We start from the raw sequence: 24,460 nt of genomic DNA, 5'->3' as shown, positions 1-24,460 counted from the left end.
AAGAATCCCCCTGGTATGCCCACCATGCTTTGGGATTGTCTATATCCTGAATTTCCAGCTTGGCCACTTCCAGGACTCTCTCACTATTTGAGAGCGCTTTGTCACAAGAAGTAGCAAAAACATGAAGAAGAGAGTAATGTGACTGGAGTGGCATAAAGGACAATGTGGTACTGTAGGTAAAAGGAATGAATGGAGGAAATACTCTTTATGGGGAGTAGATGAAGCCACATTAGGAATCCATGCTCCCAGAGACCCCTTTCAGATACCACTCCTAAGTAGATAATAATCCAATTTCTAATTGCTGCTCTAATTCTATTATTTTGGGCTGTTTTAGTTGCAGAGTATTGCTACTTAGCAGTGACAGTGCAGGGCATTGCAGCTACTCTGGGAGATAGACCTTCACCAATCTGATACCGCTTGCCTATTGTAACTATATTCTGATCCCTTAAAACAGCATTCATCCTAAAAATATGTAATGCAATGGTAAGACATTTAATTTATTAGTGGGTATGGTAGCTATTATTGCCTACTTACCATGGGAAAAACACCCATAGTGTGGTAACGTCGGGAAATGACATTTGGCATGGTTTTATTTCTAAGGTTCTTTAGCTCTTCCTGCGCCTCATGAAGCATTTCCATGCACTCTGCATACTTGTCCTCCAGCTCCCGTAACTACACAACAACGATTAACAGATAATTGAAAAACAAGTGACATGGCTAATAAGAAGCTCTACAAAGTGACAGATTACATTTATTAAAACCTAAGACCAACATCATTTCAAGGGTGTGCTTAAGTTTTGCAACTTTTAAGAAATACCTTACCGTACAAAATTCTCAAGTTTGTTTCTCTAGCTGAGTGAGAACAAAATGGCCGAAACAAAACTGCAATGCTAATGAAAGGACACCTGGTTACCCATGTTTCCTTTTATAATGTTCTTACCTCAGCTGTAAGCTGGCGCTGGGCATCTTTAGCTGCCCCCAGGTGTTGCACAAGTTCTTCATTTTCTACTGTATACTAGAAGAAAAACAAAAAAAACACAATAGATTGTATACTATAATAAAATTTGGGGGCTTAGAAGACATTCCAAGTTTCATAATATATAAATATCTGAAAAATCTAAATCAGAGGACACCCATCTATCAATATTTTAGTTTTCATATTTTCTATTGACCCAGACTTATTTCAAGTATTCTTACTAGCTACTAAAGTTTGACGCTAGGTTCACTCCTGCGTTCTACTCTCCGTTCTGTGCTTTCCGTTTTCTACATGCAAGAAGACGGAAAGCACAGACCGGGCCCGGCGGTGAGCGTTTTATGCTCTCCGCCGCGAAACCGGATTTTTTAATCCGGACACAGAGTACTGCATGTCCGACTCTGTGTCTGAATTAAAAAACCCGGTTTCGCGGCGGAGAGCATAAAACGCTCACCGCCGCTCACGGCGGACATCTTTCTCACCCATTCAAATGAATGGGTGAGAAAGACTCCTGCAGGTTTCCGTCTCCTGCTCTATTTTAGGCAGGAAACGGAAACCTGCATAACGGAGTGCCGGGTACAGATGTGAACGAGCCCTAATATGTAAAAAATGGCACAAAATGTTATCGTTTTCAATAGAATGTTTACAAACAATGCTTTATTAATTTTTTTTATAATAGAATATTAATTTCTAGTCACTCACCCAATCAGGACGATCAGACAGGGAAAAGAGCAGAATGAGCATCTCAAATGTCCCTAAATGGTAAAAAACTGTCCCTATACTTCACATAAAACCCAGCCATAGTTATCTAATACAAGATGTTTCTGCAGTCCTGAATCTATAGGGATTGAACAAATGTGATTACAAAGGCTGTTTGGACACGTACAGTAACATTTAGCACATTCTTTACAGGTATCAGGCTCCATTGGGTGCCACGATTAGTTGCCAGTAGCAGAGACCACAGCACTGCGGTGTGGCTATATACCCCTGTGTACATACCCCTGTTAAATAACCTATGAGTTTCTCCCTAAGGTGCAAATGCTGACCCATCCTCCACAATGCCATGCTATTCTTGACGTCAAAAGGATGGAAAATTTAGAATCAATCGGGCCGATTATGTAGCGGATCGAGCTCAGAACTACAACTACCACTATGAATAGAGACCTGACCGAGATATGAACAGGGCTTAATATGGTCACATACTCCATTTGTGCTGTTAATATTTATTAAATGGCAATGTACATGCAATTTCTACAAATTATGTGACAGGCAAACTAACAACATCCACAATGCAATGTATTTAAAACAGGTCTAGGTTACATTTGCTGAACAGATATATTCCTAGGGTTCTGTGGATGCTACTAGGCGCGTGCTAATGTCTTTCTTCATTAAGAATATCAGATCAAAACCATATTTTGGTCACAATTGGACATTACACATTATTGTACAATATGCTGCATCTAGCAAACCTGTCTTCAGCGACTACAGCACAATACTCACTGCCTTAGCCTTCTTCTGAATATCAACAATCTGAGATAGCAGGTGAGTGATCTCTTCTTGTTGCCGAGCTGCATCTTCAGTTTTCTTTGCTAATTCCTCTGATATGCTGGCAATCTGAATGTTAGCATCCCCTAGAAAATAGAGGTCAAGTAGGCCAGAGTTATAAGAAGTCTTTATGTATACAGCGTTTTATTTCTCTGTACTGTAGAGTCCCCATGGACATTATAGATGATAATGAGTGCATAGTATTTGCACATTTAATAGATGACCTACTTAGTTCTTTCACACAGTCATTGACAAGCTGCTGTTCCTTCTCCTCATATGTGATGGTCTCGGTTTGCAAGTGGCATGCCTGTAACAATAAGCATACTAATAAGACGCCTTATTAATAGCAGCACTATATCCTATAAAACACTATACTAACCAAACATGACAACTAGCTGCAAGATAGTTGCACATTCATACATTTTTTGAAAAAAATTTCAATAAAAAGATATCAACCATAACAATACATTTAATATACAAATGAACAATGTAGAAATGAAACTCAAAGCTATTGCTGAAAAAAGCAAGTAAATGGGTTTTACTGGGCAGGAAACTTCATATTTCACAATACAGTAAAAGTAGCTTAATATTTATGATGTCTCAATTATACTACAGTCTGACATTAACCAAATCCTCTGGTTTAAAGGGACTGTCCATGAATTTTTTATTAATGTGCCATCCTTAGGATAGGCGATGCCTGATAAGCACTGGGCCAACAGCTACTACTGATGTCACTGGGAGCAGAAATGCAGTAACATCACTTATGCTAAGCAGAGGTCATAAATAAAAAAAAATAATAAATCCTGAATCATGTGCTTACATATAGCAGAACTGCTTTTAATGAGAGTTAGAAGCTTGAAGACATGAAATGTAATTTTTCTTTTTATTTATTTTTGTGAGGAAAAAAACTTGAAAAACAATTCTAAAACAAGACAAAAAGAATAGAAGCCACATTCCTCAGACACTGGCGCAAAAGTGCTGATGATATAGTTCATTATGTTACAGAAAATGTGAGCAGCATATACCGTACATCTCCAAACAGTCTGAATGTCTACTATACTAAGATGAGTACAGACAAAAAAAAAAAAAAAAAAATCTTAAAAGGAGTTCACCATGAACGAATATAAAGAAAAACTCTAAATTTGATGGGATTTTCCCATCCCAGATACAAAAAAATATGTAATATCTAACATCAGTCACTAGGTGTCAGTAACAGGCTAAACTTTGCAGCTACATAGATTATCTCTACAGTTGTCTTAGGAGAATCTCCACCTTGTTTAAAGCAGGTTCAATATACACAATCATTTTCTTTTAATTTTCTTTATCATCTATTAAAAACAAGAAAGAATCACAAGACCTCACCTCAGACCGCAGAACAATGTTCTCATCCTCAAGATCTTTCAGTTTCTTCTGTAGGGAGTCAAAGTGGAAATAGTTTTGGACGGATGATGAAGATTCGTTCCTCTTAAGGCTTTAGGAAAAATAAAAAAAAACTGTTGTTAAAGCAATAAAATAATAATGAACTAAGTTACAGAAGTCTATGGTATTTAAGTGTTTGTGTATCACATCCATAATATGCAACTGCTAAAAGGCTAGGTTTACATGGCGACTTTGATCTGATCATCCAATGGGAGTCGCAGTTAAAGATGGCTGCTTTGCCCTGCATCACTAATGGCTTCCCATTACAATCTAGGGGAGGTTGTGAACACTGCTCGGTTTTTTTTGTGACTGGAAGTCACAATCCAGATGTCACATAAGTCACAATGTGACGCCATCCACTTACATGAGTAGAAGAGTTATAGGTAAAAAAAACATGCAAATCTATTCTCCAGGATTTAATTAGGAGGACAGTGCACTCTGAATGCCGCTCTCTAGAGGGCAGCCTCCTTAACATCATGCATGACTCAGTTAATAAGTCTACTATCATGATGCGGATTTAATTGCCAAATTAGAATTTCTATTCCAAAAGGAACAGATTGGAATAGAAATACTAATTTGGCAATTAAATCCGCATCATGATGATAGATTTATTAACTGAGTCATGCATGATGTTAAGGAGGCTGCCCTCTAGAGGGCGGCATTCAGAGTGCACTGTCCTCCTAATTACATCCTGGAGAATCCCTAGCGGAGCAGGAAAGACTTGTAAGTCTCCGTACTGCCTATGTAGGCACACACTCTCCCTAATGTGTACGATTATCCCCTGAGCCTAGAAGAGTTATAGTCAAAGTCACCATGTAACCCTAACCGTATTAAAAGGCTTTGCCTGGAAGCAGTTTTCTTTTACGCTGGGTTTAAATGGTATGTATTTGCTTTAAAACAAAAAAACAAATACAGACTTAGGCTAGGTTCACACATGTAGTATGCTTCCACAGTTCAGATCCACTGGGGGACTGGACGATGGAGAGGCCGCTTGCCAAATTAGCGGTTACCCGTAGCCGCAAGAAAAATGGCCACTTACACAGTATTGTAAGCGGCCATTTTCTCATGGCCGGCGGGCATGCGCAGTCGGCTTGCCCTAGGCCCGAGGCCTAGAAGTTAGAAGCCACTGCCGGAAGAAGACGTAGTGAAGACCTCCTTCCAGAAGAAGATGGAGGCGGCGCTGGAGAGTTCTCTGGCAGCATTGGGGACACCCCCAGTGCTGTTTGAGCGCTGGGGCCCGCCCCCAATGCTGCGAGAGAACTCATTTACATACCAGCAAAAACCGGATTTTCAAGCGAACGGCGGCACGGAGAAGACAACGAAAGGTAGGAGAAGAATAGCCTTTCTTAAGGCTATTCCGATGTGTTAATGAGAAAAAATTGTGATTGAATGATAGGATCCCTTTAATTGCAGGACTTTTCTCTCTGCCATTTTCTGCCAAATGAACTTTTTAATGGATTTTTCATTAAATGGGGGTTAGCAGTCTGCAATGAATGGGAAAGCATGCTGGCTACAGAAGAAGAAGAAGTGGGGAAATCTTTCTAATTAAACAAAAAATAACAGCACATATGATGAACACAATATACATAAATGCAATAGAAAATTATTTACTCCAAATGTATCCATAGTCCTTAAAATCAAGTCAGCGTATAGTGCCGTAAAAGTGTGTGTAAAGTCATTTTGTTTGCTCTTTGCATTTGGCAACTATCCATAGATTGCCAGTCATCTGATACAGGCCAAAGGAATGGTCAGTTTCAGCCTTACATATTTCAGTATATCTTCCTGTACAGAGTACAGAAAGATGCAGTCAAAGTAGTGCCAAGTTTCTGCTTTATATTATGTGGAACTGCTTTATAGCTGAAGTAAATTCACTAATAAAATGAGAACATACTAATAAATGTATCACTCAATTGTTTCCGCTGACAGTTCCTCAATGCACTGATACCTGAAGGGATTGTGTCATGATTATTCATCCTTCCTCAAAAATAAGAACATCAGTATATTTCTATTTTACCACGTATAAATTATATTACAGGTTTTCCACACGATTAGTCAACACCCCGCATTAGATTTACGTAATCCTCCAAAAGGCTTATGTACAAACTCAGGCTTCAATATATGGTGAGGCCTTCCACCGATTATCCCCATGCCTCCTTATTATGTGCATGCCTCCACCTGTAAAGGCAGCAATCTCTGTAATAAGAACATCAATCACTTGAAGCAGATCTGTCAGCTTAAGGTGGTACTCAGTACAAGGGTGGCATAGTAAAGCTACAGGTGTGTACGACTCCACATAATTCTGCTGTTCAGCCAAAATGAGTGCTGAAACAATACAGAAAACTCAGTTACGAGTCCAATGTTTTCATGTGGGCTAGTAGAGTTCCATAATGGAAATCAGCCCTCACACCCCGATTTTCTGACGGCCCTGTGAAAGGTTTGTGTTTGAGGAGGCAAAGAACAGCAGCCTGAACACCTGAGGGGGTAGGAGGTGTGATTCAGACTACCTTACCCTCCCCCATGCACACTGTAGCTAAGATGCAGTCCCACATCACAGCTTTGTCCTGATGAAGCGGAGCTAAAAAACAGCCTGAGGGGGTTCTTCTCTGGCTTTGCATCTAGAAACACCATGTGAGCAAGTCGACTCTATGTGTGGCCCCCTCCCCCAAAGAAGCCATGTGGCTGAGGAACATGTGCTTATGGACTCTGATCATGGACTTCTGGATTATGAGGAGTATGATGTAACTCTCATCTGATCATGGACTATGATGAATTTTTATGGACTTTTATACTGTTTGTGTGTGCCCGGAAGCCTAAAACAGCAGTCCAAGCTGCGCAGTTTGCAGATTGCCATGCGGCCACCTGGATGCCAAAGATCGGGGGAGGAGCCAAACTGCAAAGACCCCAAGCTGGAAGGAGAGGCAAAGCTGGATTTCACCACCATCTATTTTCTGCAAGCCAGGCGAGATTGTCCATGTGAGGGGGTGGGGTAATAGTCAAGCAGGGACTAAAAGACTCAGGGGCCAGTTGTCCACTGGCTTGGCCAGAAGTGATAGACTCTGAGGACATTATCCCTAGAAAGACCTTGCCTGTGACAGGATGGCTGGATGCCATCCAGGATTACCTGTGACCCAGGTTCATGTGGATTTGGGGTCCATCTGGACTGGGGTGCAGGAAAAGGAATGCGGGAGGTGGGGCTGCAGTCTCACCTGCTTGCTAATAAACTGTTGGGGACCGACTTAGGGCCGCTGGTGTCCCATTACTATGGGATGGAAGTAACCCCAACTTATTGTAATGCAATGTATGTTAATGTTGCTGATGCTAATGTAATGCTATAGCTAGTTGCATAGTGAGGGAGAGGTTAGCTAATCGCCCCCCCTCTGTCACCAGCAGAGTGCAGTGAAAATGCTAATGAGGCTTTGCTTACACCTGTGACAGAGGTGAGGGCTGTTGTGTCTGAGGACACGCCCACCCCTGTGGGGGCTGGGCCCCCCTCTCTCTGATATTAGCTCATCAATGCCAATGTCATCCTTGATGTGTTGAATGCATTACCTGTCACTGTATTGTGGGGGGGATGGTTTGGGGAATGTTGATCTCTGTCATTTGCCCAAGGTTATTATTTATAGGTATTGACTTGCATGACAGTCTTCAACTGCTAACTGGACGGTCTATATTGAAGCAGTATAGATTTCAGCCATCCATGCGGAGATCATGTAGTAACAAATACAATACATAACACCATATACAATATATGATCATTGCAAAGTTCCAGCTCTTTCACTCGAGCTATCTTTGTCTGTCACTGCCTTATACAAATAAACATGTATCACAGAGGAATGTGTCTTAAAGAAAGGTGGAACTCCAGGGAGGTGACATGCCCTTTGCTCAGATGACGCCACAACAGTGACTCGGGGGATAGTCAGTGACTTACGGAGTGGAGCAGATCGATTCAGGCTCGCTCTCCTCAGCTGCATTGGTGTAAAACTGAAGTAACTCATCTTTCATAGATAATTCATGGCGCAACTGTGATACCTAAAGGTGCAAAATGGTAACAAAATATTATTTCTGTATGTTGGAGGAATTACAAATATACACTATCATCATCAGCAAACAAGTAGAGGCCTTGAAAACTGTAGCCAAATGAAAACTTACCTTTTATAATATACTTTCTCAACCAATACATGCAGTGCCATATTATTAGTCAGTACTACGTGTATGGGCTCCATAAAAAGCATAAAATTAGAACATGCAGAACCTTTGCCAATGATTACAAAGACACAATTATATAAAACATTGATTGATATTGTAGGACTGTGTGGTGTTATCTTCCTCATACTCATGGCTTTTGTCCTATTATAGTCTCACACCCATTTGATAACAAGAACGCCTGGTGACTGTTGCTCCCATAGTTATCAATACAGCAGATAAAGACACACAACAAAATTAAGCAACTGAACAAAAAGATGACGTGCAAGTCAATTCAATGAGCAAGGGAAAATGTCAGATAAAGGACATCAACTATTATGTTCTGAGCATTATATACTATAAAAGACTTGTGAGTAGGGTTGAGCGATCGGGATCGGAAAAGATCGGATTCCGAACGGCGATCGAGTAAGTTTCACCATCGCAAATGGAATTCCGATCCCGATCTTTTTAGGCGGGATCGAGGTCAGAGGTTATTTCCCACAATGCTTTGCTACTGGCCAAGCATTCTGGGAAAAGCTAGCAAAGTTAGCTAGGTCCCATAGGAATGAATGGATGCAGCCGGCACACAGCCTGTGCCGGTGTCCAGCCGCTTAACCCCCTGCGCACCGGCTGCGTCCATACATTCTAATGGGAAATTAGTAGCTTAAGACTTGGTTCACATATGCGGATGTGTTTCGTCCATAAGAGTCCGCATGAGGACCCCTACGGACGTAACACAAGCGCTGTGCATTCAAGCGCACGGGCCCCATAGACTATAATGGGGTCCGTGTGCTTGAACTGCAGAGCGCTTGCAGTTGCGCTAGTGTTCCGTCCATAGGGGTCCTCATGCGGACTCTTACGGAAGGAACACATCAGCATATGTGAAACAGGTATAACACTTACCTGCGCAGAAGCGCTGCCGCTGGTACGGTCCCCCAGTTCTCGCCTCGCTGCCCCCGCCTCCCAGGTTAGTGTTACAGACCTAGGAAGAAGGCGAGGCTTGTGGCTTAGGAGAGTGTGGGCAGGTACTGGGAGGGGAGCACTCACATCTCCCCGCCCTGTACCCACCCACACTCTCCTAAGCCACAAGCCTCACCTTCTTCCTAGGTCTGTAGAACTAACCTGGGAAGGGGGGGCAACGAGGCGAGAACAGGAGCGAGAACAGAGGAGACTGGACCAGCGGCAGCACTTCTGTGCAGGTAAGTGGACACCAGGTGGGGACTAAGTAGCCAGAGGATTTTTTTTTTTAATCACTACACAGCGTGGAGTCTAACAATTAAAGCGTTCAATTTTTACACTCCATGCTGTGTAGTGAATAGGATCGTTTTTAAAATCTGATCTTTGATTAAAAAAAAATCCCAATGACTTGCATTGGGATCGGGTTCGAATGGAAAATGATTGGAAATCGGATTTTAAAAACGATTCTGAAATCTCAAGATTGGCTCAACCCTACTTGTGAGTTGTGAATATTGACATTGGCAATAAGGTACTGAAGTGACAGTATGTTCACATCAATCATATTCGCTTTTATTTTAAAAAGCATTGAATATCTAAGATATTAAAAAAAAAAAAAAAAAGTACTGTAGGCTAAACTGATAAGAAAACCAGCAGCGACTTTCATCAGAGGTTGTCTGGCTTACAAAACCCATTTCCAAATGTCCTAATAGAGGGAGGTTACTCACTTGGGACTCCCATCAATTAGGAGAGCTGCTTCAGAGATTGCCTTGACCCCTAGAGATCTGAACAAATCCCCCAAATTACATAGATACATCAGAGATTGCATTGGGGAGCAAGTAATGTTTTATTATCCCGCTGTAGAGAAAATTAAATATTAGTTGCTATGTTCCCTGGCAGATTACTGAGGATCACTAAGGATCACAGAAGCAGGGCTGCATATTTTCTGAGGATTCCTAAAAGCACATTGTCTCTAATATCTACAAAGATGCAACTAATCGATGAGGATTGCAGACCCTGAAGTCAGCTATGGCAGATTAAAAAAAACCCAAAAAACTAGATTAGAAGAACGGAAAGGACGACAGCATTAAAAATGCAGCCTAAGCCCAGGCAAGCAGATAACTGGTTGTGATGTGTTTTTGTTAGTAAGCTGAACGCTCTGTACTAAAACGTTTCACAGCTCTCTGACACCCGTTGTGTTTCAACTTCAACCCTATTTTAGCTGTATTGGATTGCTGTCAGAGAATGGAAATATTCCTGCCTATTTTCTAGTCACTGACAGCAGGTAGCAATTGTACAGTACTAAAAAAAAATGGGTATTAGAAATTGTCTTTTTATTACACAATAATTTATAGTATATAAATCATTTGATTTACTTGAAACCAATTCCTCAGAATCACAAGTGAAGACACCTGCAACAGGTTATATGTGGAAACACAATGTACATAGACTTTTACCTCTTCTCTGATATGTTCTACTTGTTCTTCTAAGTACTCATTCCTTTCAGTAAGTGTCTTATTCTTCTTCAGCAAAGACTGGCCAATACGAGCAGCTAATTCCAGATCCCGTTCTTTCTGCAAAAGGAGGAGAGAAATATACTGTAAGAAAGATCTCTTACTAAACGTGACTTGTCTCAAGGCCTGTCAAAACCACACAAGGAGAAATATCTCAGGAGACGGTGATAGAACTCACTATACTTTTAGAGGATTTAGCTCTGATAATAATATGAACAAAAATTATAAAATAATATAAAAATTTGACAAAGCAGAAGCTGAGTGATCACTAAGCTTGGGTGGCATAATTAATCTTCTTGCTCAAAATCCTTAAAACACACTTGCTTCATGCCACTCAGGGCTCGTTCACATCTGCGCCCAGGACTCAGTTATGCAGGTTTCTGTTTCCTCCATAAAACAGAGCAGGAGACGGAAGCCTGCAGGAGTCTTTCATACCCATTCATTTGAATGGGTGAGAAAGATGTCCGGCCGTGAGCGGCGGTGAGCGTTTTATGCTCTCCGCCGCGAAACCGGGTTTTTTAATCCGGACACAGAGTCGGACATGCAGTACTCTGTGTCCGGATTTTAAAAAAAACGGTTTTGCGGCGGAGAGCATAAAATGCTCACCACCGCTCACGGCCTGACCCGGTCTATGCTTTCCGTCTTCTTGCATGTAGAAGACGGAAAGCACAGAACAGAGACCAGAACGCAGGTGTGAACCTAGCGTAAGACAAGAATATATGCCGGTGTAATGTCTTTACCTACAGTTATTCTCATGGAAACTTCATGTATATGTACACAGGGAGTGTACATGTACAGCTATAAGGTCATGTATGTGTAAACAAGCAGGAGTCTGTATGCGTGTTCACTGAGATCTAGGCAAAATTCTGCTATGATAGGCCAAGCCACTCTTGGATTACCAGGAGCCAAAATTCTTGTATTCTTTATCTCAGTAAAAGGATTTCCCTTTGACGAATTAAAAAGATGAACCACAATTTAGTCACTATAGGTATCTGTGCGCCCTGTAATACATGGTTTAGACAAAGGCTTTGTATACTTTGCTGCTAGCAACTTGCTACAAAATACCAAGGAACACCCCGAGCAATGTCTTTTATGTCACAGGGGCATAGTGTTGGACCAGTACACATTGTATTAAGCATCTCAAAAACTAATCTGTCCATAATTAAAGGAATAGATTAAATGCATTGTTACAAAGGAGCTTCCATCATGGAGAACAGTCATGGATTGGCTGGGTGAATGAGAAAGGGTGGTGCATGTCAGAACGTCAAGAAACTCTATAAAGGCCCCACAAAACTGTAGGTACACGACAGCATTAGTTACATCACTGAATCATACAATGTCGGTTACTTGTCACGTCTACTGACGACTGACCTAATCCATGGAAAGGCAATTTTGACACTGCAGCCTCAGGTGACAATGAGCATAAAGTAGCCATGGACTAAACTTATGTAAAACGTCATACCATACATGGTGACAAAAAAAAACTTATAACAAAGAGCAGGTATCAGGTCAGTGTTTTTTTTTTCCCATTCATCACATCGATCAGACCTAGTTTTTGTAGCATTTTTCTAAGGAATTTGGCTGAAACTACCAATACAAAATGTGTTTCTACTGTTGTAAGCAAAGGATCAGAACCCAGCTTGACACACACGATCGTAAATTTGACGCGTATGGCATACGTAGAATGACTGGTTGTATTATACATTTACCTACAGACCTGATGGCTCTCTTCCTCTGACCTTCTGCTTGGCATAAACTGAGTGGTATTTAGAGGGCAAAAGGCTCAATTGGTGCAATTGTTACCTATGATACACCATTAGATAAATGCTGAAGTCTAAAATGAGATTATTTCCACTAGGCAAATATGTGTAGACAAATCACGTATTACCCTAAGGGCAGGCTCACACCTGTTAGGTCCCGTTCACACGGAGAGCAGATTGGCGGATTTTGGCCCCGAGAGTGACACGGGAAGCTGCGTCACTCCCGGGCCAAAATGCTCCTGCCATGACTGTTGCGGCTTCCCCCTCCGGAGTAGGCTCAAATTAATGGAGGGTGCTGTCGCGAGGCCGACGCCAGGGCTGAATCAGCCGCTGAGTCCGCCTCAAGAAAGGACAGCTCGTTTCTTATTTTTGTGAGCAGCAACATGCCACTCATGGAAAAAAGTAGGCTGGCAGTCTACACAGACCACCATTGTGAGGGGGCAGATTATGACGTGGATTCAGCGCCATAATCCGCCCCCTCTTGCCCCGTGTGAATAGGGCCTTAGGGTGGTCAAGGAATTTGGTCAGGAAAAAATCTGCTTCAGGAATTAGGAAGTTTTTTTTTTTAGAAGCGTTTTTTGACAGGAGGACTTGAGCACAGTGAATGGACCTTGAAAAAACCACCTGGCATTTTTTGAGACATTTTTTTACCAAAAACTGCTAGCGTTTTTTGCACCTTTCATTGACTTGTATTGATTTCCGGAAAAAAAGAACACTAGTGGTCTACATAAACCTCTACTGTGAGGGGGCAGATTTTGAGGCGGATTCCGTGTCAAAATCTGCCCCCTCTTGCCCCGTGTGAACGAGCCCTAAGTAGTATTGGCATCAAATGGTACAATATAGCACCAACCAATACTATGTATCCCCAAGACATATCAAAAGACCAATATATAATACTAACAAAAAGATTTGTATCCTAGTATGCCTTACTAGACTTAGATTCTATATTTAGGAGATCATGTTTAAAGGGGTTGTCTCGTCACAAGGATCCTATCTATACTACTTGTAAATGTAAGACTTTTCCTAAATACACTGCCTCAGCAAAACTGCTTTGTTTGGCCACTATCTCACTTTATTCATTTTTTTGTGGCCACAGCCCTGACCTAGCTGCTCCTGAGTCAAGTGATGTGTCTGCTGCTCTCAGGGGGAGGGAAGAGGGGCTAAGTGCAGGGGAGGGGGGGGGGGGTAGTTTACCCTTTGGGGGACAGGTGAAGCCAGCAACATCTCTATGCTTCTGCCCTGCATGAAGACAGCAGCGGCAGAAGCGATGCTGCTATTCCGGGCGGGGGCGGAGGAGCGGAATAACAGAATCGGTTCTGCCGCTGCTGTCTTCATGCAAGGCAGGCACATAGCGATGTTGCTGGCTTCACCTGTGCCAGCATCTAACTCCCCAGCATCCGCTGTAATAGGCGGATGCTGGGGACTGTTAGACGCCGACACAGGCACATCGCTATGCTTCTGCCCTGCATGAAGACAGCAGCGGCAGAAGCGATGCTGTTCCGCTCCGGGGTCACATATGCAAAGCCAGGCGGCGAGATGCCGCCGGCCCTGCATGCAAGCTCATACACCAGTCTAGCCTTCACAATGCTAATACAGACCCGCAGGGTGTCGGGTCTGTATTCGCATTGTGAAGGGTAGACTGGTGTATGAGCGCGCACGCAGGGCCGGCGGCATCTCGCTGCTTGGCTTTGCATATGTGACCCTGCCCACCAATGACGAGACAAAGCCGGAAGACAGAAGATTTTAGAGGAACGAAGACGGGTAAGTATGCGACGTGGGACAATCCCTTTAATAAGCTAAAAATAGCAACAACAAAAAACATAGTTAATAGTAGTTTATTCAAAAAGAAGAAAACCTGAAAAACCAGATCACTGCTGTTTCGAAGGAAAACATTAACATGTATAAGGAGAAGTTTGACTTGCAGATACAGAAGTACATGGAAATCTATGCAAATCCATGGCTGACTCCACAATGAATGTTTATAGTACGTAATAACAGAGGGACATTGTATCCGATTCACCACTAACAAACATCCTGAAGAACATCACAAACCTATTAATATGTATTATGTGTTATAAAACAGCTAATGAAATGCTTGTGCACTGGTCCAAATGAAGTGGGACAGGAAAATACTGCATGCTATATTCCCTCGTCTGGTGCAGGCAGAAGATAATGTACTGGATGCCACAAACTGTCCAATAGAAAAACAATGGGATCAATTTTGCCTTCAGTTTCCCTCAAGTCATTGGTTACTGAAGGGGAAAAAAAACAACAGATGGCCATATATAGGAGAATAAGGCCTTATATACAGGCTACCAAGATTACTGTAATAGCTAGAAAGAAAGAAGGGTCCATAGCCCTGTCTGTCACTTAGAAGTACATTGCACTGTAGGACTAAGACCCCCATTGCTTTTTTTTTTTGTTACATACTTTGCTGTTTTTTTTTTTCAGCCAAAGCCAAGAGAGGATTCACTAGAAGGGAGAAATATATGAGTTTCCTTAAAGGGATTGTCCACTTTCAGACCAATATTGATAGACAACTGTTATTCTTATCATGGCTGCCTCAAAGATATCTGACTTTTCAAGCGGACAGCAAAAGACAACATGTTTGGTTTTGCTGTCCGCTTAAAAAGTCGGACATCTTTGGGAACGGACAGTTAAGGACACCCACGGACTGTAAAAGAACGCACCCGATGTCCATTTAAATCAATGCAAAATGTCACGGACACAGTTAGTGTCCGCTGCTAATGTCCGCACAAGATTTTGAACGGACATTAGCAGCGGACACTAGCTGTCGGACACCGACGGTAGTGTAAACGCTCCCTTACTTCTAGTGGATAAAACTCTGACCATGGTCATGTGATTTACGGTCCATGGTCATGTGATTAGCACACAGGTGTCGCTCGTTACAGTCCCAGCACAGTAATCAGACATCTGCCTGGTAATCAGCTGTGCACCTGTGTGCTCATCACATGACCATGGACTGTAAATCACATGACCATGGTCAGAGTTTTATCCTCTAGAAGTAACAGAATGAATGACAACAAGCAGAGATCTAGAAAACTGTGAGGATTTGATGCAGAAAGTATATTGCAAAATTGTATATCCTTTTATCGTACAAGCAATAACATTTGCTTCTCAATATTGGTCTGAAAGTGGACAACCCCTTTAATATTTCCCATTTCCTTTGTAGTCACTACTGGGTTTGGCGCAAAACACCACAACAAAAATCTGCAACAAAAAAGTTGGGCTTTAGCCTAAGGCTGCCCAAACACATTAGAATAAATGTTGGTAAAGCCCAATGTCTTCAGTGGAAATGCCCAACAATATAATGTATGGGCCAATATAAGGGAGTGTCCCAACCATTCCCTCACACCAGATGAAAAATGAAAAAGAGGATCCAGTATGCTGGATTTCAATATCCAAATCCTTTGATCACAAGGGGGATAGCCAGACGTTTCCCTCTCCTCTCAGAGAACACATGCATGCTCGGCCAAGCAGTGTGTAGGTGGGGAATCAGGAGGAATAGCAATCATCAGCTGAACTATGTTTGGTTGATAGCTACAGTATCAAACGTGCATGACCAACTTTAGTAAATTGAGGGAAGATGAGACATTTTATGCCATGTACCCAATAATGTAATCTCACTAGCCTGAGCATGACTAAGGGTAATGAGGCCAGTGCTACACTATGGTTTAGGATGTGCAATTCGGCACCATGATCCAAACCTGGTGATAGGACAATCTGCCAAACCCCTTCTTCCATTGGAAGAGAAAACACTCATCAAACATAAACTCATAGAATATTTGAGGCTGTAGAGTGCACACTATCAAACACTTACCTCTTCTAGAAGGCGTGTAACAGCATCTATATCATTGTATGTTTTAGTCATCTGGCCCACTCGTTCAGCACATAAAACTGAAAAAAAAAAAAAAAAAAAAGTACAAAAACATCAGTACAATGACTGTACAACAAAACAAAGATTAGGTTATTACATGCATGTCTTCCATGTCAATGTACTCCAGGGCAACTTATAAGAGTATTTGCTTTGGCACACCAACTACAGTACAATCTTGGGATGTTACGGTAATATTTAAATGGATGGTCCAACCATGGCTGTCCAAAGTGTCTCTGGTATTGTGGTACAGCCACTTTCAGTAGAATAAGGAAAAGCTACAACGCCAGATACATCCCATAGTAAGATGTAGCACTGCTTCTGGACAAGATGATCCTTTTGAAACATCCTAGACAACTCCCATACAGGTGTTTGCCAGCGCTGCAATGTAGAGCTATTCAGAGCTACAACAATACTCATAGTACAACAATAGTAACTTCCCCCATAGAGTAAGCGGGAGTAAAGTTTCCACTACAGAGAAATTCAATATTGAAATTTTTCAAATCTAAATCCTGGTCAAAAATCTGGACCACTGCGTTCAAATATATTTGGTTTTGGCTGGTATTGATCTTATACGAACAGTTGATATATGGAACAATTACACAGTATATATACCAGAAATATACAAAACTGTTCTACAAAACATGGTTGTCCCTGGTGAGCGGGCACATAAGGACATTGGCGGCTCATTTTTCCGTATTAGCTTATACTTACTAATAGCTTACAAATGAGTGCTGAAAATGGACAGATGGCTTGGCATGGGGTCTAAGCAGAAGACTGAACGCACCATGCCAGCTGAAGACGGAAACTCACATTACCTAAACTAGGACTTCTAACATGAAATCGCCTAAAACCGAACAGTCTCAGCTCTATTATATAACGCAGTTATATTACACATACTTGTGACAGTTAAGGTGAGTTTAGCAATACTGAGAAAACCTAAAGCTCTTTAGACTAGAACTACAGAATATATCTTTTCTATTGTAAATCTTATACTATGGTAACACACATTAGTAACTAAACACAACAGACACTACTACAAAGTCACTTTAGGAGTCTACGCCATCTGAAGATACAGAGATGTCAGTTAAAGGGGGTGTCTAGGAATAGTCTCCTGCCTGTCTCAACACGGTTTTAACTTTCTTTTTTTATTCAGTTTTTTCTGCATATGAGTAAGGGAAATGTTTCTAAATATGCTCTGTAACTTGTGCAGAGGTCACTATACAGTGAAAATGAGCAGTGTCCATTACCCATTGTAAATTGTGGTCCCTATGCTCTGTATATAGAAGATATTGTCACTATAATTCTGCCTGTGCTGATAATAAGTGTCGCCAGATTATCACGCCAAGGCTGTGTCTGGTGATGTCACAGAAAACAATGGCTATTTGACAGACCCTATTAAAAACAATGGGGTCCCTTTGGATCTGCTGTGGTCAATCATTAGACTGACATTCTTATTGTTTGATCCGTTCTTCTGGTCCATTGTTGTATTGGAAGAATAGATTAATCAATGCTTAAGTGAACACATGCTCAAGAGCCAGACTAAACACAGGATTTAATATGAGAAGTAGGGCGGCACTACTGAATACATACAAGCCATATAACGGAAAATAATGGGGCAAACTTTATATATGTACTCTAGAGGTGCTCACAGTAAGCAAAAAAGTCCAAATGCAAACTCATTAATGGTGAGTGTCCAGTTTTCTGTTTTTCTGGATTGCATTTAAACACAGGATTTGTGACAGTGCTGCTTGCAAAAACTCTCCAGCGACGCCTCCGTCGGCCATTTTCCTGTGGTCTCTCCCATTTGGCCACAGGAAAATGGCTGACGAACACGCACAGTCGGAGATTTTGGATGAAGAAGCGATAGGAGTGCGAGAGAAGAGGCGGTCCGGAGAAGAAGACAGAGGCGTCGTTGGAGAGTTTTGAAGCAGCACTGGGGATGTCCCCAATGCTGTTTGAGTGCAGGGGATGCCCCCAGTGCTGTGAGAAAACTCATTTACATAAGGAAGAAAGAAGATATTACTCAGAAATGGCAGTACGGATCAGAATAATAAAGGTAAGAGAAGACTAGCCTTTCTTAAGGTTATTCCTACATGTACTTAGTCTAATGATGGAATCCCTTTCAGTGAAGCAAGGGGTAATGTGCAATACAAATCCTATATTGCTTCTCTGCCCGCCCATGTTTTACAGTGAAGCTCTGCTTTCTCTAAAATGACTACATATAACCTCAAGCTCAGTTATTATTTTGCAGATGTTTAGTACAGAGAGAGTGAGCGAGCACAAGAAGATTATCACATCATTTCTACCTACTGTTCACACTGAGCCTCAGTTAAGACAAGCCTGTGCTGCAATACACGTGGACCAAGAAAGTTTCACATTTGAAAAAACAAAACAAAAAAAAAACCTATGTAAATACATAAGAGGCGGTTATGGCTATTTAGAAAGAACATATAGTTCAGCCAGTATCAGTCCTGGACGAGATTCTCAATGGAGCTGTTTTGTTTACACCCACACATACAATGAGAAGAGCTGAACACAATTGACATTCAGCAGCAAGATTTCCAGCTCCTTCACATATACAATTCTCTGAGAGGTTTCCAATGCAGATATTCTGCAGCTTTTCGGCTGTGGCTCACTACCTGGGACATAAGCCTATAGAGGTTTTCCCAATAAATTCATTTATGGCCTATCCACAGGATATTCTAGAAATGTCTGAGAGATTCAGATTCCAACTTTGGAATCTGCACCTATGTTTAAAATGAGTAAACCTCACGCTCCCACCCCTTCCATGCTTCATACCCACTCCTGCTGTTGCTGAGAATTACAGTAACATCGAGTTACATAGTTTCCATAACCCCCATTCAGTGCTATGAGACTTACAGAAACACCGTACCACAAAGCTACACTGTTTCTGTACAGCCCAACCATAACTGAAAGCATTCTCAATGAGATTGTGGACAAGTATGTAGTGGGACACGGTGGCTGGGGGGGATCATTTTAGAGTTACGTGCAGTCCCTAGAGTTGGGATCTGCTCCTATTCTATCCTATATGTCTTTCGTGGAAAAACACCTTTAATGGATATTAGCTTAAAGAAAACTATAAAATGTGTTGTAATAACAAAACAAAAACATGCAGTTATTAACTGAAAAAAAGCACTGTGTAAACATAGCATATCGTGTTCTAATGATTACATAACGGGATCAGATCGAAATTTTACTGAAAATAAGTTATATGTGCCTCTTACCCCACTTTGACTAGAATTTTTAGTCTGCACATATGCATAAGCAAACCCATCTCAAGGATCCTGTCTGTACATTGCTCTATCTTGCAATGATTAATTTTTTTTTAAGCCACACATAAAAGAGAGGAGCTAGTTCAATATTTGTGTAATGCATTTCTATGGATCCATTCTGGTTTGGGTTTTAAAAAAAAAAAAAAAAATCTGCATGTGGGGTCTCCTGCCATCCATCTCAATAGCAGAAAAAGCACCCTAAAGGCTGGTCTTACACGACCGTATTGAATGTATGGTCCGCAAGTTGCTGATCAGCAACACTGGTTTCTGATCTGCAACATAGACGTCCGTGTCCTGCCGCACTCCGTGCAGGCCGCAATTCACGGCCATTGCGGACATGTTGTATAAATTGCGGACCACCGTTGAGGTCTGGCCACACCATGGATAAAATATCCGGTGTTGCAAGAGTCCGCAAAGAATATAATGAGTCTGCAAATGGTCCGCAATTGAAAAGCCTTAATTGCGGGTCATTTGTGGACTTACATTACGGCCGAGTAAGAACAGCATAAAAGGTATATGGGGCTTTACCTTTGTTTTATATATACACAATAGGTCCTGTAGGTCTTCAATAAAGGAATACAACTGTCCCTATAAAGCTCCTGTTTGAACAAGGCCTGGGATCATTTTCACAGAGCTGCATTCTCTTCAATATTTTGCATCAGTATTTGTAAGCCAAAACCAGTGGGTACAAAACACAGAAAGTAAACAAGTCTTTCTATTATAGTTTTTGTGTAAGTTCCATTTCTGGTTTCAATTTACAAATACAAATGTAAAATTCCCAGCCACAACATTGCTGTGTGAAAATCGCCTAAAGCCTCCGTCACACACATTTTCTACACTTTTGTCGCATTTCAAGCATTTCCCATTGCATTGCAGCAAGACAACAAACTAAAAAACGCTGTGGCCTTAGCTTTAACCTGCAGGACCAATTGGAAGATGGCGAATTCACCAACAGGTCAGTGATAAGGCTATCTTTCACCTCAGTGGAAAGGCCAATTATTTATTATTTATTATATTACATGTACTGTATAGCGCCATCATATTCCGCAGCACTTTGCAGACATTGGCATCACTCAGGGCTCACAATCTACATTCCCTATCAGTATGTCTTTGTAATGTGGAAGGAAACCAGAGTACTCGCAGGAAACCCATGCACACACGGGGAGAACATACAAACGCCTTGCAGGATTCCTTGGTAGAATTCAAACCCAGGACTCCAGCGCTGCAAAAATGTATTTATTTTAGTCGTCATAATCTAACACCTGTAAATTTTTCTTACGGCATAAGATGTAGTTTTTATTTATACCATTTTGGGGTGGGATGGTTGCCCGACGCGTTTATCACTTTTTATTACATTTTTGGGGAAGGCAAATTGGTGATTTGTTCACCGTATGGGATAAATATCTTTATTACTTTCCCATTTTCGGACACAAGGATGTCTAATTTGGTAACCTTCCCTATGACAGGATTCCAGTAATCAGACACGGGACGGCTATCACACTCTTACCATGCGGGAGCTGTATCAGAAACATATAGGAATCCAAGAGGCAGGGGAATGATCGGGGGGCCTTAGCTCTACCAAAGACCTCTCTGATCGCAGGCATTAAAGCTGGTTCTCCATTATGTAAAACAGCAGAGACCCAACACCAAGCTATGCTGTATGTTGGATGACGGCAAAGGGATGATACCTGTTATCTCTGCCATTGGTTAGGATCAAGATAACCGATGCTGTAAATGGATTAAAGTACAGCAGGTCTGGTTCCTGCTCAGACACTAATGATCCGAGCCAAGGAAATAGCTCCTGCATGCCAATGTTCAGCTGTATTAATAAGCAGAAGACGTTTATCAATGCATAAAATGTGACCTCTGGCCCCGAGACTACACATCACACCTGGGAATATGCTGGTACGCATCTGGATGGAGGTAGACCTCTGCCATGTCACCAATGAATATCACATCAAGCATTTGTAGTGTACATTGCAAACTTAGATAGATGGCGAATAATGAGGATATAAGTTTGCGCCACTCTTTTGGAATCTCCCTGTATTTGCGGCATTTTGTTTCTATAACTGGAAAAGTACCAATACATAATACCATAAAATAATATAACAAAAAGGCTCTATACAATTCAGTGCTCTTTTTTTAACTGGTGGCTTTTTCGCAGCCATAACCGCGCCTACCCTGCAAACATCAAGATTACACCACAGTTCTTTATTTTATTAAGTGCCATACAATTGCTTTTTATAAAAGGTGTATGCGCATCATGGCCTATTTATGTATAAGATGATTAATAGCAAGAAAGAGACGTGACATGAGAGAAGGATGTATAAATAGCACTAGGGATCAGCCCAAGACACCATGCTTATAAAGAACATTTCTCTTTCACACCCATAGGGTATGTTCACAGTTATGGTGTGATGTGCAGTTTGTAAATTTATGGTAACAGCCAGATTCAGCATTGTAGTGAATGAGCTTTAGGAAGATGCGATTTAGTTAGCTGATGAGTTTTAAGCACAGCTCCAGTTCTGCATGTCACAAAACACAGTATTCTATATCAAACACACCATATTACCAAATCTATGAACATAACACTGGGAAGGTCAAATAACGCTAAGGCCCCATGTTGCAGAAATGCAGCGTTTTTTTGGTGAAAATTTTGTCAATAGAGTAACATTGGACTTTTGGATTTTTAGTTGCAGGTTGCAGGTCACAAATATAATCATGCAAATCATATGCAACTTGATTATGACTTATTGTGCTTTGATTGTGGTTATGTCACAAGTGACAACCTATAAACCTCATAGTTTAGATGAACACAGTCTACCAGCTTCCAGCCATTGTTCAATATAAGGCTCAGTATGTAAGTTCCTGAAAGAAACCCACACAAACACGGGGAGAACATATAAACTGCTTGCAGATGTTGCTCTTGGTTGGAATCCCATCTATGACTCCAGCGCTGCAAGGCAATGTTGCTAACCACTAAGCCAGCGTGCTATCGATATTCCCATCAACTTTTTCTAGCGCTCTTTTTGAAATGAATGGTCCGATGCACACAATGCCCAGTCTCCATTCAGAATGGGTTTACGGTTTACAAGAACATACATGGAACCAAAAATGGTTCCTATTGACTTCAATGTGAGCCGCTCGCTTCTTTTTCCCGCTAACTAGTAGCAGAAAAAAGAAGAGAGAGCTGCCCCATCTTGCCGCAGATTCCGTGGCTGAATCAGCTGTAGTGTTCGGGGCACGAGGCTCCGGTCTATTCATTAGGGCCTAATCCATTGCAGAATGCTGCTACGGGATGCCAGTGCATCCGTGTGAACTAGCCCTTAGGATCCAGGGTCTCTGGAAAACCTTTTTAAGGCTGAGAAAACATGTTGCAGAAATGTAGCTTTTACTGTAGAATATTTTGCTGTGATTTTTTGAGACAAAATCAGGAGTGGATTGGGAAAAAAGTAGACGTATAAGAAGTATATATATTTCCCATTCCATTTGTAGCCATTCTTGACTTTGGCTCAAAACACACAACAAAAAAAAGCAACATGGGGTCTTAGCCTAAAGGGTGATTTCTGTCTATATATCAGGAAGATATGCTGTTTTACAGTTTTCCATTGTTACACATGAATTCTTATTGTACAATCCAACCTGCTGTTAAAATAACAGGGTATAAAACATTATTATTCAAAGGTAATCCGCTTGTAAGGAATAGTACCATTTTAATACTGTTTTACAGGCAAAAGCATAAGGATTATTTCCTTTTAATCCAAGTGAACAGCAGTAGCTGGCATTTGTTAATTCCGCCGCGCTATTCAACTATTGACTGTAATGCCATTGTCTTTATGTCCTTACAACAGTGGGTTCAAAATGAAGGCAAAAAGCGGCAGCGCTGTGGTTACTCCGGAGCCAGTTACTATGGGTACTTCACAATGTGCTCCTGCTAAAGAAAACAAGCAGAGAACCTCAGAAAACCTCACACACTGCTACTGCCTATCTGACAAGTAAGCGGAGAGGTCGGACTAGGCTTCGAGGCGATTCTCAGCTAAGAAAATGGTACAAACCAAATGCCAGAGGCAAACAGAGTTTAACACATTACTGTACACAAGACAAAGGTTGCAATAAATGACTTTGTACAAAGATCATGAGGGTTTATTAAGATAATGTCTGTCTGTACACTACTTTCTGACCAAGGGTTCACATACAGTATTCATTTCTTTGTAACGTAATGGAATAATAGAACAAAGTGAATTTTATATTTCCCATGGCTCCGTTCTCTCTCTATTAAGAAAAAAAAAAAAAAAAAAAAGTGTTCCATAACAGAGCGGATGCCAACAGAGGGCACCTGGGCAATTCGAACAATTTTAAAAAATTTTGAGCATTTTAAATAACAGCTGAAATAAATGGGGTTTAAATGGATGAGATGGATAATTTTTCCTGTTTTTATGGAGCAGATAAACTGATAATGGAACCACATCACAGATGTGATTGTACCATAATTGGATGTACAGCACCATCTACCCAATGTATTGCATTTTAGACTTTTTTTTAATAGTATATTATTTTAATGTATTTTCTTCGAGATTTAGTAAAGACAACCTTTTCTGTTTTATGGTCGTTATTCATTATGCTCAATACAAAAAAAGGGGATCTAATTGTGTTCACAAGCACAAATGACTAAACCTGGGAAAACCTTTGGCATTTAATCGAAACCATTAAACACAAAAAAGAAAAAGTAGAAAGTACCGTATATACTCGAGTATAAGCCGCCCCGAATATAAGCTGAGGCCCCTCAGGTTTAGTCTTTAACCCCTTAGCGACCTTTGACGTACTATTACGTCATGGACGCGAGGTACTTCGCGCACCATGAAGTAATATTACGTCATGGTGATTCCGCCCGCTCACTAGCTGAGCGGGCGGAATCGGAACTG

The 24,460-nt window shown here is 41.3% G+C and overlaps 1 protein-coding gene across 9 annotated transcripts in view; it reads right to left on the bottom strand.

Moving 5' to 3' along the window:
- TRAK1 (trafficking kinesin protein 1) overlaps nucleotides 1-24,460 on the bottom strand; it is a 146,157-nt gene that overhangs the window by 26,880 nt on the left and 94,817 nt on the right. For all 9 annotated transcript variants that reach the window (XM_075271246.1, XM_075271241.1, XM_075271243.1 and 6 more), the window contains 8 exons: nucleotides 16,189-16,265; nucleotides 10,531-10,647; nucleotides 7,866-7,966; nucleotides 3,881-3,989; nucleotides 2,747-2,825; nucleotides 2,474-2,604; nucleotides 941-1,015; nucleotides 535-672 (listed from right to left, as the gene is read on the bottom strand). In XM_075271246.1, coding sequence (XP_075127347.1) covers nucleotides 535-672; nucleotides 941-1,015; nucleotides 2,474-2,604; nucleotides 2,747-2,825; nucleotides 3,881-3,989; nucleotides 7,866-7,966; nucleotides 10,531-10,647; nucleotides 16,189-16,239 — 801 coding nt within the window. In that variant the 5' untranslated portion in view covers nucleotides 16,240-16,265. The remainder of the gene's footprint in view (nucleotides 1-534; nucleotides 673-940; nucleotides 1,016-2,473; nucleotides 2,605-2,746; nucleotides 2,826-3,880; nucleotides 3,990-7,865; nucleotides 7,967-10,530; nucleotides 10,648-16,188; nucleotides 16,266-24,460) is intronic.

The sequence above is a fragment of the Leptodactylus fuscus genome, chromosome 4 (genome assembly GCF_031893055.1).
Source record: "Leptodactylus fuscus isolate aLepFus1 chromosome 4, aLepFus1.hap2, whole genome shotgun sequence".
Lineage (NCBI taxonomy): Eukaryota > Metazoa > Chordata > Amphibia > Anura > Leptodactylidae > Leptodactylus > Leptodactylus fuscus.
The sequence above is the reverse complement of the archived record's forward strand: the minus strand, read 5'-3'. Positions and strand labels throughout refer to the sequence as shown.